The sequence below is a fragment of the Zonotrichia albicollis genome, chromosome 27 (assembly GCF_047830755.1).
Source record: "Zonotrichia albicollis isolate bZonAlb1 chromosome 27, bZonAlb1.hap1, whole genome shotgun sequence".
Taxonomy (NCBI): domain Eukaryota; kingdom Metazoa; phylum Chordata; class Aves; order Passeriformes; family Passerellidae; genus Zonotrichia; species Zonotrichia albicollis.
Genome location: NC_133845.1, coordinates 3,014,616 through 3,031,200, shown reverse-complemented (window position 1 = coordinate 3,031,200; position 16,585 = coordinate 3,014,616). Strand labels below are relative to the sequence as shown.

The window sequence follows — 16,585 nt, the reverse complement described above, 5'->3', positions numbered from 1 at the left end:
GGGGTTAAATACTCCTTTTCTCTGTTTTTAGGCTTCCTCTCCTGCATAAAATCTTCTGATTTATGTGTTTGAGGCTGGTTTAGCCTCTGGGTCAGAGTCTGGTCTCTCTGTGCAGCTGTAACAAATTGAGCTGTGTGTACTGGGTTGGTTTTCCTCAAAAATTCAACTCCTGAACAGCACCTGATCCACTGACAAAGTAAAAATATTGCAACTCTGCGAGCTTGCTGCTAGTTATAAAAATTTGATTCTAGTTTGGTCCCAGCTTTGGTGGGGAGGAAAAAAAATCTGTCACCAGTATGGGAATGCTAACACCAGTAATTGAAAATAGAGTCAGTATTTCTCTAGAGTATCAAACCATCCAGACCTCAACTTTTTTTTTTTTATACATTTTTCTATTGTGAAATTAAACGGATCAGTCACGTATCAAAACATAGCTGGCCTCTCTCGTTTCATCTGTAGGAAGACTGCAATTATAACTTAATTTACACAGCAAAAATACCTTTTGTTTTTCACAAAAACAGTGTGACAAGACAGTGTGCTGCATTTCCTGGTGAGAAGTTTTGCATATATCGAGCACAGCCAGGGGAGAGCCCTGAACATCCTCTCCTGTCGTGCCCCGGGTTGGCAGGTAGTGGTGAGGTTCACAATTTTTGGTGAAATTCACATTTTGCTGTCACAAAATCAAAGCTCCAAACAAGTGGCAAGCAGACTCTTTGCATTTGGCTCTGCAGCCAGTATTTTGTCTGCTGGGAATGTGAGATGAGAAAATAACATGTATGTGTGTGTGTGTATATTTATATTATTTCCAAAGCTGTAGGTAAAACTACAGCTGCTTTTAGGAAACTCTGATGAGAGAGCATCAAATCCCTGCTGTGGGCCAAATTAATTTAAATTTTCAGTAATTACTGCTCTGGGTGAGTGTGGAAAATCTGGATTTGCACACACTGGAGATTCCCCCTTCCGTCCCACCACCGTGCTGGCATCTGAGGGAAGCTCCACGGAGAAGGGGCATCCTAAAAATACCTGGAAAATGAGTTTTAAGGTGCAAGTGGCAGTTTTTTGTTCCAGTGATGTGGTGGTTGTAAGCTCCAGATTAATCAAGCCCCATGTGATGGGCAGGGGCAGCAGCAGCAAATCCCCACATTTGGTGTGGGGAGATTTTTGACTTCCTACAACAGCAGGAAGCTAAAAATCACCTCTAAAAAAAATATGCTGCTGTACTTTAAGATTGCTCAAAGATTGGGTCTTTAAAAGGGAGAAAAACTCAGTGAAAATGAGGGGTTTTGTTATCATGGCAAGGACAATGATGGGGATGCCAAGATACGACTGCCTTGCGAGATAAAGTGGCACATGTTCTACACAAGAATGTGTACAATGTCTGACGACTCTGGAAATCTGTTCCTCACCAGATTTCCCAATAAATTAACACAACAAAAATACTTTCATATAAAACAAAGTCCAAAGGATTTTTTTTTTTTGTCCTAAAGTAAAAGCAAAACCTTCAGGGACTATATTATCTCTCTCTACATATATAATCTCCTGAATTTTTCTTTTTTTTTTTTAAATAAATTTATTCTTGTCTTAGAAAAATAAAATGAGTAGCCAATTTAGTCAACGGAAAATATCTCACAGACTTAAAAGCATGCCCAGCAAGCATAGCCTTGTAAGACTAAATTAATGTTAAATCAAAGCAATTTGTTACTCAACCAACCTAGTCTGCAATTCACAGTTGATTACTACAAAGTGTATTCTTAAAATTATTATTATTTTTTTCTTTTTTTGGCCCATATAAAAATAACGTATTGCAACTCAAAGTGCATTTTTAAAATAAACAATCAACTATTTTTATCAAATAAAATATTTACACCATTTGGTTTTGTACAGTCAGAAATGAGCTTCAGGCGATGACCATGGGGACGTCGTCTGAAAATCCAGTTATCATTGGGGCTTCATCGTCCTCATCTCCTGGAAAACAAACCCAAAACAGAGCTGATAAAGGGCACTTGAAAAATCTGGTTTTTATCTTCAGCATGTTAAAATCTGGTTTTAAGTGATTTGCATTGGAAGGAGGGGTTTAATTTTATAAAAATATTGGTTGGGAAAATTTTGGCGGTTGGACTTGATCGTCTTGAAGGTCTTGTGATTTGTACTCTGAGATCAAATCCATAGAGACTGTGATACCAGAATGGCCCAAACCATGATAAAGAATTAATTCTTGCCCTGATTTCACATCCTCAATGTGTTTTGAAGTGATTTGCATTGGAAGGAGAGGTTTAATGTGACAAGAATTAAACCTTTGGTTGGGAAAAATTTGATGGTTGGACTTGATGGTCTTAAAGGTCTGTGCAACCTAAACTATTCCATGATTCTGTGATTTGCACTCTGAGATCAAACCCATAGAGATTGTGATGCCAGAATGGCCCAAACAATGATAGAAGAATTATTCTTGCCCTGATTTCACATCGTCAATGCATTTCTAAGTGATTGCATTGGAAGAAGAGGTTTTATTTGATAAAAACATTTGGTTGGGAAAACTTTTGCTGGTTGGACTTGATCTTGAAGATCCTTCCAAGTTTAACGACACTGTAATTCTGTGATTTGTACTCGGAGATAAAATTTTGGCGGTTGGACTTGATCGTCTTGAAGGTCTTGTGATTTGTACTCGGAGATCAAATCCATAGAGACTGTGATACCAGAATGGCCCAAACTGTGATAAGGAATTAATTCTTGCCCTGATTTCACATCCTCAGTGTGTTTTTAAGCAATTTGCATCGGAAAGAGAGGTTTATTTGATAAAAATGTTTGGTTGGGAAAACTTCTGCCAGTTGATGATCTTGAAGATCTTTTCCAAGTTTAATGACTTTGTAATCCTATGACTTGTACTCTGAGATCAAACCCATGGACACTGTGCTACCAGAGTAGCCCAAACCATGATAAAGAATGAATTCCTGCCCTGATGTCACGTCCCCAGTGCTGTCCCCGGTGCCACCAGGGCCACGTACCCAGATCATCCCCCGAGGAGAAGATGGCCGAGCCCAGGCGCGAGCTGTAGTGGCTGTTGGCGAAGGCAGTGAAGCTGCTCTGGAGCCTCCTGTGCCTCATGTAGAGCACCACGAAGCCAATGCCCAGGGTCACCAGCAGCAGGAACAGCACGGGCACCACGATGGCAGCCACGTCCGTGGCCTGGCCCGATTTGGTGGCCGAGGGGTCTTTACCTGGTGAGGGAGGGACACAAGGGCTGTTTTAGCACATCTCTGCACACAACAGGGCACAAAATAAAACAACACAGACACTGGAACTCCAAGGTAAGAAGAAGGGAAGTTTATTTCCTGCCTCTAGCATTTATAGACTTTCAAATGTGGCAGTGAATTGGTGTGGTGGTGTTCGCAGGGGTCCCAGGACAAGGGAAGGGATGAGAATCTTGACTCCTGTCACAGACACGTTTTATGAAAAATCCTTTCCTTAGGATTTTTTCCTCCTGAGAAGCTGGGAGGCCTCAGGAACAAAATGCAAACAATGGTTATCTGCTGCTGTGGAATGCAACAGGTGCATCTGGGATTGGTCTCACGTGATTGTTTTTAATTAATGGCGAATCACAGTCCAGCTGTCCAGATTGTCTTGGTCAGTCATAAGCCTTTGTTATCATTCTTTTTCTATTCTTAGGCAGCCTTCTGATGAAATCCTTTCTTTTATTCTTTTAGTATAGTTTTAATATAATATATATCATAAAATAATAAATCAAGCCTTCTGAAACATGGAGTCAGATCCTCATCTCTTCCCTCATCCTTGGACCCCTGTGAACACGGTCACAGACTCCATGGTTCAGAAAGCTGATTTATTATTTTATGATATATATTATATTAAAAGAAAATTATATATTAAAACTATACTAAAAGAAGAAAATATTTCATCAGAAGGCCAACAAGGAATAGAAAGGAATGATAATAAAATCTTGTCACTGCTCACAGACTTGACATTGGTGAACAAGTAAAAACAATTTCACATGCTGGGTAAACAATTCTCCAAATCACATTCCAAAACATGGAGAAGCTGAAGCTTCTCAGCTTCTCAGGAGAAAAGATCCTAACAAAAGGATTTTTCATAAAATATGTCTGTGACAGATTGGAGGATGAAATTGCCACCTCTCTAATGACAATGGACAAACCTACTGTCCATGAAATTTCTCCTTCTCCAGACAGGAATGTAAACCAATAATTATTTACATAAAAACGTATGAGAAACTCCAATACAAGAATGTAAACATCAGAAGGTTTAGAAGGACAGGGTGATACATCCCTAAAGAATTTATGAGGCTTCCCTGAGTGTTTTTTGAAGGAGGATGAGGAGGAAATGGGGACTCACCTGTTCCCAGCTCGTCGTAGAGAAGCGTGGCTGGCTCCCCACACATCTGCCCCCCGTACAGGCACCGTGCCTGCACGCTGAACGAGTAATTGTGGCCCATCTTCAGGTTGGACACCTTGAAGAAGTTCTCTGTGGTGTTGCCCAGGTAGGCTGTGATGTTCATCAAGCTGTCAAACATGTGAATCTCGTAGCCCTGAGGGAAACACAAAGCTCAAGTTAATTTGGCTGCAGAGGGCGCGTTTGCTCCTTCCAAAAGGGCTTGGAAATTTGGTTTTCCTCCTGGATCTGGCTTTGATGAACCCTGCTGGGAGGGAGCAAGGTGGAGCCTCCTCCAGGAAGCCCTGCTGGTGTGCACTGACCTTGGCCAGTTTAGGGAGGAGAAATTTCTCTTCTGCCAAGTGACCTGATGAGAGGATACGGCCTCGAGCTGTGCCAGGGGAGGATTTTAGGAAGGGTTTCTTCACAAAAAGGGCTGTTAAACATTGGAAGGGCTGCCCAGGGAGTCCCCATCCCTGGGGGTATTCAAGAAACAACTGGAGGTGGCACTCAGTGCTGTGGGCTGGGGACAAGGTGGGGATTGGGCACAGCTTGGACCCAATCTTGGAGGGCTTTTCCAGCCGAAATGACTCTGGTTTGGTTTGTCTGCTCCACTCTGTCCTTAGAACCCACCCCAGCCCACCCAAGCACAGAGTCCAGGAGGGTGAGGGCTTTCTTGGTGCAGTTTTCTCCTTGCCCACACTCTGACAGACAACATTTCACAGATTTTCTATCCAAGTCTGAATAACAACTTTCAGACTTCCTGGCATGGCAGGGCAGTGTCCTTTTCTCAGTCCTTTCACACAGGGGACAACTGTCCTTTTCTAGCAGGATAATTATGTTCCTAAAAGGTGACTGATTGCATCTATCAGCTTCAGAGCCTCAGCCATGACATGAATTTTAGTGAGCCCTTCTAGAGGGCTCACCAAGGACAGGATGGATTTCAGAGCCTGTGAAAGGAGCCTTGCACTGACTCTGCTCCAGGATTTTCTGTAGGGCAGGAGGCACAGCCAAACTTACCCGGCTTTCATTGAAATTACTTTCCTTCAGTGCCAAACTCTTCCAGAAAAGCAGAATATGGTCGTTTTCAGTGATGATTTTTAAGGCGTCCGGTGCAGACAGGGGGACTGCAAATGGGAAAATGTGGCAGCAGGTGAAGGTTGTAGCACTGATGGCACTTTCCTCTTACACAAATGGAGTAAATTCTGAAAGTTAGTGGGGTTTTTTAGGGATCAGCACAATGCTTGGAAAAGGGATGTGCTGGAGGAGAGGATGCAGGAGGGAATTTTCACTGGTAGGGCTGTGATGGTACTTAGTGATGTGCACACAGCCCAACTAGTGCCTTTCCCTACTCCATTTATCAGGAGGAAAACATTTGATATCATTGGAGAAGCTTCCTCTCCACTGCTGTTGTTTTGGGGTGTAACCACCTCCCAAAATGGGGCTTTGCCTGTGGGAGAGGACCAAGAGCTGCAGGAACATTCCTGCAGCCTCAGGATGGGCGCTGTGTCCCTCACCTGTGTTGATCTTCATGCTGGACTCCTTGCTCATGTTTCCCAGCTGGACAATCACATGGTATTTCCCTCCTGGCTCCAGTTTCTTTATGGTGTACTCCACCGTGCTGTTCCGGCTTTTCACTTTGTAGATTTTATCTGTTTTCCTCACCAAATCTTTAACTGCCACGGCATAGAGCTGGAGGGGGAGGAAATGGATGGAAAAAAATCTCATTTTCCTGCAGAATTTCAGCTAAACAGTGGTAGGACATTAGACAGGGCGGGTAAAATTCGCTTTAAATCAAGGTTGAGCTTTACAGAAAGCCTGAGGAGCAAAATTCCAAGCCTTTCTCTGGATCTCTGCCCAAAATCAGCATTTACTGATACAGAAAATTACTGATACAGAAAATCAGCATTTACTGATACAGAAAATTTCTGCTACAGAAAATCAGCATTTACTGATACAGAAAATGCAGTTAGTGGAACAGATGAGAGCAGGAGGAAAAGCTCAGGCTGTATTTCTCGGTGAATCACAAGGATGCAACACAAACCCCTGCTCTGTCAGAGTTTCCAGCTCTGCTGGGAAGGTTTCTACCTCCAAAGCTTTGCTGTTAAAGCCTCTGGAGCAGAATGGGAGGAGAAAGCTTGCTGATATAAAATGAGTGGCCTTCAATGGAGCGAGACCTGAGTGTATTCCAGTGTGGCAGAGAACAGAACCAGGCTTTGTTGAGGCAGGAGCCGTGCCCCAGCCCAGCCTTACCCTCCTGGGCAGAGCCAAAGCCCAGAAAGGTGTTTTGGCTCATGCCCAGGGCTGGTTTTAGACTTGGGCAGCAGCAGATATCCCAGACCTGGCTCTTTTTTGTATTACACTCCTGACCATGGCCAGCAGGGAGGACACGAAGACACTGGAGGTGTCAGCACTTTGATTTTATGCGGAGCATAGACCTGACCTCAGGCTTTCTCCAGCAGAAGAAAATGAGACAGAGTAAAAATTCTGCAGAGTAGAAATCCATTTTGATTTAGGTGAAATGTACATCTTTAAGTCTGTGTAGCCTGACTGCAAGGCCCAAGCTCAAGGGAAACTGCTTCAATGAAGGACAGAGGTAAGGGGGGGAGGCAGAGAGTGATAAAGAGAGGAAGAGAGACTGCTGTGAGAGCAGGTCAACCTGACATAAGAATTCTTTCTAATAAAGAAGAGCTAGCAGCAAATGTCACGCAAAATTCGTAAAAATGAATATGCACAAACCTATTGTGAAATTGTATGCATATATATTTGAGAGAGGGATAAAAAGGGACCTGAAAGTTCCCTTTTTGGGAACCTGAAGTTCCCAAAAGTACACATCTTTTAAAGAAAGTAATCTCCACATGCGTCCAGCGCTGTAATAACAAACATACCATCATTACAGCCTTCACGAAGTTGTAGAGTTTTTAGCTATCTCCACAAAACAAAAGGCAAGGATCTGTGTTTGGGGCAGGATTTAGTGTGCACAGGGCCAGCAGGAGGCTCTGCGAGGGGTTACCATGTCCTGGTCGGGCGAGTCGTAGGGCGATTCCCACTTGATGACGGCGAACGTCTTGCCGGTGCGCACGGCGTGCAGGTGGCGCGGCGGCAGCCGGTTATCCGGGATCATCTTCACCACCACGGAGTCGGACGGGGGCCCTTGGTAGGGAGACACCACCCGCACCTGGGAGGGAGGCACAGAGGTCAGGGCAGCGTCCTGGGGGAGCCGGGGGCGGGCAGAGGGAGGAGGAGGAGGAGGATGGGAGCCCACCAGGAACAGGTACTGCTCATCGCGCTGCACCAGCACCGTGGCGTTGTGCGCGCTGGTGGTGCTGTTGTGGGGGCTCCTGTACAGCTCCAGGAAGGACGTGGCGTAGAAAATTCCATAGATCTGAGGAGGAAAAAGCACAGCAGGGATTGGCACCACCCAGAGCATCCCCTGGCTGCTGTGGGAAATGGATTTGTAGGGAATTCTCAAAGTCTGACAGAAGGTTTACATGGCGCGTATCTGTGTGTAAACCTTGAGATAAGAAATGTTGACTTAGAAATGTCATGGGATAGGATGGATATGGTTGGGAGAGAAATGGAGCTAGAAACAGATATTGTTGAGAGAAAAATGGAGCTAGAAACATATTGTTGAGAAAAAAATAGAACAAGAAACAAGTTTTAAAGGATGGTTGTCTACATAAGACTAGATACTTTGGAGAAATGTTGAGTTAGAAATGTCATGGAATAGGACAGATATTGTTGAGAGAGAAATGGAACTAGAAACAAGTTTTAAAGGATGGTTTTGTACATAAGACTGGATACTTTGGAGAAATAGGACTATGAAAGATGAACTGCAGTAGGATTTATGAGGGCTAATTTTAGATTATTGGTTTTAAGGTATTTACAGTGTGGTGTGGTAAAAAATGATAGGTTAAGAAATGTTTATAATGTATTGTAATTAGGAAATACAATTCTGTGAGACTTTGAGAATTTTCTACAAATCCATTTGCCACTGGCTGCCCATTATAGCGGCATGAAGCAAAGACCCTTTTCCATCTGGACCCTTTTCCTGCTTTTCCCTCTGTCTTGCCCAAGTTCAATCTGCCCACTTTCCTTTGAACTCCCAACCCAAAACCCCTGAGCTCAGTTTGTAACAGCAGCTGATCCAAAGGCTGCTGGACCATTGTGCTGTGTTTGAGCCCCTTCTCACTGCAACAAACAAGAAGCCTTGCCTTGTTTCTGTTTAAAAGGCAGGAGGTTCTTTCCCTCATTACCCCCAACATTTTCAGTGCCTTGGAATTCAACCCAAACAAATTATCTTGGCTTCAGGGGGGTTTTGAGCTGCTCTGAGGTTCTGAGGGAAGGGTTGGTGCCTTACCACATTCCTGGGTCCTGTCCAGCTGCATTCCACGGCCGTCTGGTTGATGGCCTTGGCCTTGAGGCTGGGGGACACTGGCCTTGTGCCACTGGTCACCACGTGCACAAAGGACAGAGGGCTGTCACCCAGCTCTGTCTTAGCCCAAGCAGAAATTTCATAGGGGGTGTGAGCTGTCAGATTGGCCACTGAGCAAGAAGAGAAAGGGGCACTGTTAGATGAAGCAAAAAACAGCAAGGGTGTGAGCGTGAGGGAAGGGTCAGCATCACAAACAGACAGGAGCCTGCCTCTCCTGGGCTGTACTTTCATGACTTTGCAGTAATTTCCTTTATACCGAAGCATTTGATACTCTGGAATCCAGCCCAGCCTTGCATTTCTGTGCCTGGATGATTTCACAAATCCACACTGAGATTTTCCCAAACCAGAAATGTATTTAACAGGGACATGGGGACATGTGTTGTATGCAAGCCCAAGAAATCCTTGTCCTGTTTCTGCTCCCTTTGGCAGATTAAAAATGGAACAACAAACAAAACCCCATGTGATGAGAAAGGACTGGTGCAGCTCTGGGGGTAAATCCCAAATCTGCTTTGAAATCTCCACGTCCTCAGAACAGAGAATTTGCTGCTTTGTCCTGTCCAGATTTAAACAGAATTGTTTAAACAGAGTTACTAGTAGCAAAAAAGAAATACAACAATCCTATAACCTCTCATAAATCTTTCTGCTTAGTGTTGACCAAAGCAAAGCTTTTTATTTTGAGCAGAATTTACCTTTTTGGATGGACTTTTCTCCTTCTATAACCAGAGTCCTCTGTTCCTGCCTGTGGCTATCGAATGTCCAGTAGATGTTGACCACGTAGCCACTGACCTGTCAAGGCCAAGGACACAGAGCCATCAGCTCAGCTGGTGCACACAGGGAACCAGGGCTACTGTCAGACCCCTGACAGTCCTTGCATTGTATTTTCCATCCCAATTAAGAGCCCCAGGGCAGTCTGGGAGCAGGAAGAAATGATTTGGCACAAAATAATTGGTAATTGCAATGCTTCAGTGGGTGACAGCTTCTCCCAGCCTCGATTCACCATTTCCCCAGCTCAGATGGAAAGGGAAAACTCTTACCTTGATATTCGTGGTCATTTTTAGGCTGAAACTTACGGAGTCCTCAGTGTAGCTCTCAATGTGGATGACAGGGGGAGGAATGACTGGGAGGAAACAGAGAAAAGACCTGTTAGTACAGCACAAAGAAATAAGAATATTTCTTGAGAGGGGACAGATAAAATACAGATTTTTTTGTTAAAAGCTCCCAGAACAGGACATCCCAACATTGCCTAAGCCCTCAGAAAAGACACTGATTTTTAACTCCAGCACTGAAAAGCTGATTTATCTGTGCCTTGCTCACTGCAGGCTGGAGCTGGAGGGGTCTGGGCAAAGGGATTTCCCTCTGAACTCAGCAGGGTGAGCTCCTATCCCAGGAAACAGCTCCTGCCTTTCCAAGGAGCTGCTGAGCAACATCAAGACCTATCAGCTAAGCATTCATACAAAACCTGAAGTCAGAGCTGTTTCTGTTCCTTCCACCTCTGTTTTTCAAACCATCAGGTAATTCACATTATCTGGAACCTGCACTTTGAGCAGCCTGGTGTTTTCTTTCCCTTCTTTCATCTGACAAATTAGCTGACAATTTTGATGCAGGGACATAAGTTGGGATGGAAAACTTGGCATGAATACAAAGGACTTCAAAAGGCTTTTCTTAAAAAAAAAAAAAAACAGGTTGGGAAGGAAATATTTACTGTGCTGTTTGAGTTTCTCTGCTGTGATGTTGTGATAGTTCTTGGGAGCTGTGGTTGTTTTTTATGGTCTGAACCTGCAGGAGGAGCCACAATAATTGTGACCTAAGAGGGAGAAGGATGAGCCAGCGTCCTTTTAGAGTCAGAGTGATGGAGTTGGTAATTTCTTGTCTATCTGGAGGCAGAATTTGGCCTACAAAAGTCTGAGGGAATTTGTCTGCAGCCAAGGAGAGAGGGGACAGGCTCCTGCTCAGTTCCAGAGCAGCACATCCATCCCCTGTGCAAGGAAGAGGCAGTGACCCCTCCAGACAGAACTCTGAGGCAGCTCAGGCTGAGAGAAAAATTCACTTTTTAGAGGTCACTTTTAACAGCAAAGCTGTGAAAGGCTCAGCAGGGAGAATAAAGGCCGGGGAGGTGGCTCTGGATGCTGCTGGTGTTTGAGGCTGCTCCTCTGCCTTGTGGTCACCCAAACAACATTTACCTTTGCCTTTGACCGTGGTGATGGACTTGGATTCACTCCAGTTTCCCACCCCTCGGCTGGTTACTGCAGCGACCTTTGGAAACCAGAGGGAGAGGGACCATGAGCAACATTTCACAGTGCAAACAGAGAGGGGAGGTGAGAGCAAGGTTACAGACCTGGCGGGGCTCCTGGGAAAGGGACTTGGAAGCAAACAATGGCTTAATTACTCGGCAATAAAATGCTTAATGCAGAGATAAAGCCGAGTGCTTAAAGTCAATTAAAGGGATCTAAGAGGAGGGAGGTGCAGCCTCTTTGCAGATAACTGCTCTCTGATGGGATCTTTGAGGAGCCCATCGAGATAAGGAGCTGGGGACTCCACGGGCCATAAAGTGGGTGAGAGCCAGGCCAGGGAAGAACATGCAAGGCCTGAAATGCTTCCAAAGATTTATCTGGGGATGGCTTGTGTTGGGAAGGAATAGCATGGGAGGAAAAAAAACCACAGATTTGGAGGAGGGGATTCATCCCCCAAGAGCTCAGGAGGATGGACAATGGCAAAGCACTCATTTCCCAGGGCTCACTGTGCAGACTTTTCATTTCCTTTCCTTATTACTTCTGTCTATAATTACCCAGCCTCTCCCCTGTGCAGACATTCCCCACAGGCAGATCTGCTTCTTTTCCCACTGATACACCAAGGACCCAATTTATCTCTGGCCCACATCCAGTGAAACTGCAGTGACATTGGAATGGGCAATTAGCAGGGAGGATTTTGTAATCCAGCCTGGCCTTGTGGGACACAGGAGCAAATCAAGGGCCTTGGAACTGTAGACATTAGCAGTGGTGCTGTGGGTTGGCATTAAAGAGCAGGGCTTTAACAAGATTTTTTTGTAACAAAATATTTTTTTTAGCAAGTTTTTGGCTGTGCAGGACTTAGGCCACTCAGGAATGAGAGTTTACTTAGAGGGAGCCTTGGAAATATTTTGAGAGGGAGCTTTGGAAATACTCAGAGAGCTTTGGAAATACTCTGAGAAAGAGTTATGGAAATACTCTGAGAGAGAGTTTTGGAGATACTCACTATGAGAGGGAGCTTTGGAAATATTCTGAGAGAGAGTTTTGGAAATACTCTGAGAGCTTTGGAAATGCTCTGAGAGCTCTGGAAATGTTCCCTCTGAGAGGGAGCTTTGGAAATACTCACTCTGACTGTGTAGAGAGTGTTGACCTGCAAGTTCTTGATCTCCGTGTAGTTCTTGGTGGTTCTGAGGGATGACCACTCCTTGGATCCACTGCTGCTGTATTCCACCTAGGAGCACCAAAACAGGGCGTGAGGGCTCAAAAATAGAACAGGTCAGCAGAGAGACCTGTCTATCTCCATCCCAGACCTGTTTGTCTCTATCCCTCTGAGATAAAATGCCAGCAGAAAGAATTACAACATCCCAGAAAGGGAGAAATTCAGAACTCCAGGGCTGTAGTGCTGCCTACAGCATTTCTTCTCCCAACTTGCCTGATGCTCCCAGCAGATTTCCTCCCCCAAATGTCCCATTCCAGGCCCACCCCCGTGCAGCTGGCTGTGTGCTGGTGTCCCCATGTCCCCAGGGCCAGCAGGACTCACAATGAATTCCCTGATGAGGCCGTGGGCGTTCACGGGGGGACTCCACCAGCCCAGCACCACACCCTCAGCTTCTCTCTTCAGGGACAGCTGCAGGTTCAGGGGAGCATCTGGTACTGGTGAGAGAAAGAGAAATATTAGTGCCAGCCACAGTGGTGGAAAAGCAGCATCTCCCTAAAAATCAGGGCAAAGGGGTGGATGGATTTCTCCCAGTCCAGAACAATTCTATACAGGAATGTTCTGCCCGGGGAGGTGGTGGAGTCCCCATCCCTGGGTGTGTTTAACAAAGCCTGGATGTGGCTCTGGGTGCCAGGGTTGAGTTGAGGTGTTGGATTTGATGATCTTGAAGCTCTCTTCCAACCTGGGGATTCGGTGATTAATTCCCAAGCCGAAGGAAAGACCTTTTTTGTTCACAGCAGGGATATCTCTACTTTTTAACCCTATGGCATTCACATTCTCTGAAAAAATTTCTCTCCTGGGAAGCTGAGAAGCCTCAGAGAAAAGGAAAACAATTCTTATCTCATTTGCTTCTCCTCTGTTTTGCTTGTGTGGAATGTGTTTGGAGATGGTTTAACCACAAGTGATTGTTTCATTGGATTTCTGGTTTGAGTTTTGACTCTTTGGCCAATCAAGGCCAAGGTGTTTTTTGACTCTGGAAAGAGTCACGAGTTTTCATTATTATCTTTTCAGGATTCAGTATCTTTTCTGTATCCTATACTATAGCATAGTATTTTTTTAGTATAATATAGTATTATAAATACAGTATTATGGTATATATATTAATAGTGTATATATAAAATATATTATTAATAAGATAATAAATTATATAAACTGTAATATATAATTATATATATTATATTAATATATATAATATATACAATATGTTGTATATATACTATATTAATAGTATTATAGTATAATGTAGTATTCTGAGAACATGGAGATATATTACGAGAACATAATATAGTATTATAAATATAGTATTAATAGTATTACAGTGGAATATATTAATAGTATATATTATATTATTAAGAATAATACAATGTAATTAATGTATTGTAATATATGTAATAATTATATTAATTATATCAATAATATAAGATATGTAATATGTTGTAAAATATAAAAAATAAATATATAATATATTAGTATATAGTAATATATAGTAATATAGTATATATATTAATACATATAGTATATTATATATAGTATATATAGTATTACTATATATACTATATTGTAATATAGTATATATATTAATATATTAATAGATATTTAAATATATAATATATTAATATTATAGTAGAATATATTAATATTATATATAACATATTATTAATAATATAACTAATATATTGTAGTATATGCAATAATTATACTGATTATAATTATAATGATCTACATATAATGTATTGTATATATATGTTATATTTATAATACATTAATAGTGGTATAGTACAACATAGTATTCTGAGAAAGTGGAGTCAGACACACCATTCCTGCCTTGGTTGGGGCATTCCCTGCAAACACAATTCATCCCAAAGCATCACAAATCAATACAATTTAGCACCAATGGGGCAGGCAGTGGTGGCAGCAGCAGCTGTGCTTACGTCCTTCGGGCGCCCTCAGCGTGATGAAGTCGTTGGTGTTGTAGACCCTGCTCAGACACTGCACCTGCACCTTCACCTGGTAGCTGCAGTCGGGCTTGAGGACCTTGAGAACGCCGTTGGTTTTGTTGCTGTGGGTCTCCAGGACCTTCCAGATGCTCTCCCCGACCATCCTGAGGGACAGAGCCACACATTTCCCATCAGGATGGGCTTTTTTTACCATGGAACATATGTATTTATCCCAAAAATGGAACCATTTTAAAAGGTTGCTGATCGTTTTGGTAGTGCCACACCAGCAATTTGAAAAGATGCCGCTGGAAAGTCTGAACTAACCTTGCCTTGGTGACTTATAAGCCCCTGAGCTTTTCTGTAACTCTTGTGCTCAAATTTATTACCTTTGTTCTTGCTGTTAATGGTCCCACAAAGACAAGCCCCAAGTGGAAAAAAACAATGAATATAACAACTTTACTGTCTGAGTACATGGTCAAGGAGGAAACCAATGCAATTTGTCACCATTCCCTCTGGGTGCACCTATTTTGTGCCTCTTTTGCTACCAAATATTACATTTTTCAAGCAGAACTGGATTAAGGAGCTCTGAAGGTCTCAGGCCTGATATTCTGTGGTTCTCTGCAGCAAATACAGGCACACCTGTGCTCATGCCACAACAGGGAGGGATGATGTACCTGTAGTAGATGTTGTAGACACAGGAGCTCGAGGACATCCTTTTTGGCCGAGCCCACGTCAGGGTGACATCCCCAGAGAAATCAGCTGTCCACTGCAGGTTCTGCACCTTGTACACGATTGTGTCATCTGAGCAGAGAATGGGAAAAGGGAATTTACTGCAAGGAAACAAGCCAGAGATTGGGAAAAGTGAATTAACTGCAGGGAAACAAGCCCTGTGCCCAGGAGGAGCTTTGTTTGTAACACCAACCACAGGGGAGGCAGGGACAGCACTGACTGAAGGGGTGTCTGCACCCTTTAAATGAGATGTGTGATTTATCCTGGGCTCACAGAGGGCAGCTCAGAGCAGGGATTTACCCCTGGTGCTCTTAGTTCTACCCAAAATGTCTTTATGCTGCACAAGGCAAGCATCCCCTTTCCCCTAAGGAAAGATAAAGTGTGGCTGTGGCTGAAATAATTGGGAATTTTGGAATTGTGTGAGTGCAAACTACTCACTGCCACCCTTCTCCTGCAGTGATCAGTCTGTGCTGTCCCTGTCACCATCCAGGCCCTTTCTTTGTGTGCTTTCCCTTATCACATCTTGTGTTCAGGACCAAGCAAAGGCTGGTAATTCAAGTTTGGGGCTTGCCTGGACACAAACTCTGACTGAATCACTGCCTGACCTTCACAGAGGCATTTGGGGGATAAAATCACCGTGGAACCCAGCCCTGGATGGGAGGCGCTGATCTGAAACGTCCCAAATCCGTGCCCTGCTCCCACCAGGTCACTCCCTGCTCTCTCTGTGTGCCCAAATCCCACTGTTGTGGTTTGGCTCTGCTGGGGTGCTCAGCTTTGGTGCAGAACAGAAACCAAGCAGAGCAGGGGCAAATTGCTGCTGTTTTGTTTTTCCCAAACAGCCGGAATTAAATCCAGCAGGCACATGGGGCCACGGACAGCATGGCAAGGCAATATTTCCAAGGGAAAAGGAATGGTTTGGTTTTCCCTTGGTGTGGCAGCTGAGTTGTGCATCTCAGCAGCTCCTTCCCCCTCCCCTGACCCTGCCAGCCTCTCCCAATCAATATTTAATTAAAGAACTAAACCTGATTGATGGCCAGCCCCCCCAGCAGTTCTGTGGGGGAGCTGCTGAAGCTCACGGCTGGCTGGAGGCAGTGATCAATCCCTGCTATCAGGGTGGGCTCTGTCCCTCTGCCACCACAGGGCCACCAAGGGATGGCAGCAGGCATGTGCCACATCCCCAGGGTCACCTTGCAAAGCAGGGCAGAGCAGGAGACTCATTTCACCTGTGGGCTGTGTAAAATTGCCAGTTTTGCTCCTATCCATCCTAAAATGATTTTATTTTTTTTTCCTGTCTCTGAGGCTGCTGGAAGACAAATTGTCAGTGCAGAAGCTGCTGGGAAGTTTGTTCCAGCTGGTGATAAATGGGTGAGGAGGCAGCTTGGACAACAGAGGCAGATAAATCAAGGGTGTTGGGAGGGAAATACCACACATCCAGGAGAGCAGATCTGTGTGCTGACAGGGAGCAGGGAGGGAGGGATGGGAGATGGGATGCTGCTCACCTGTGCAGTTCCTCTCATCGCTGCTGTCTGAGCAGTCCAGGTACCCATCACAGCGCTCCGGCAGCAGGATGCAGGCCTCCCCATCCTCACACCTGAAGCCATTAGGGCAGGACAGGCTGCTTGGAGTGGCTGAAAGAGGCACAACA

General features: G+C 44.3%; 1 protein-coding gene across 2 annotated transcripts in view; it reads right to left on the bottom strand.

Moving 5' to 3' along the window:
- Window positions 1–317: 317 nt before the first annotated feature.
- SORL1 (sortilin related receptor 1) overlaps window positions 318–16,585 on the bottom strand; it is a 57,286-nt gene continuing 41,018 nt past the window's right edge. For both annotated transcript variants that reach the window (XM_074527830.1, XM_074527831.1), the window contains exons 33-48: window positions 16,440–16,568; window positions 14,886–15,012; window positions 14,206–14,375; window positions 12,599–12,711; window positions 12,185–12,289; window positions 11,014–11,086; window positions 9,868–9,950; window positions 9,523–9,619; window positions 8,759–8,943; window positions 7,664–7,783; window positions 7,412–7,576; window positions 5,916–6,090; window positions 5,419–5,525; window positions 4,363–4,555; window positions 3,003–3,215; window positions 318–1,965 (exon numbers count right to left, since the gene is read on the bottom strand). In XM_074527830.1, coding sequence (XP_074383931.1) covers window positions 1,898–1,965; window positions 3,003–3,215; window positions 4,363–4,555; window positions 5,419–5,525; window positions 5,916–6,090; window positions 7,412–7,576; window positions 7,664–7,783; window positions 8,759–8,943; window positions 9,523–9,619; window positions 9,868–9,950; window positions 11,014–11,086; window positions 12,185–12,289; window positions 12,599–12,711; window positions 14,206–14,375; window positions 14,886–15,012; window positions 16,440–16,568 — 2,123 coding nt within the window. In that variant the 3' untranslated portion in view covers window positions 318–1,897. The remainder of the gene's footprint in view (window positions 1,966–3,002; window positions 3,216–4,362; window positions 4,556–5,418; window positions 5,526–5,915; window positions 6,091–7,411; window positions 7,577–7,663; window positions 7,784–8,758; window positions 8,944–9,522; window positions 9,620–9,867; window positions 9,951–11,013; window positions 11,087–12,184; window positions 12,290–12,598; window positions 12,712–14,205; window positions 14,376–14,885; window positions 15,013–16,439; window positions 16,569–16,585) is intronic.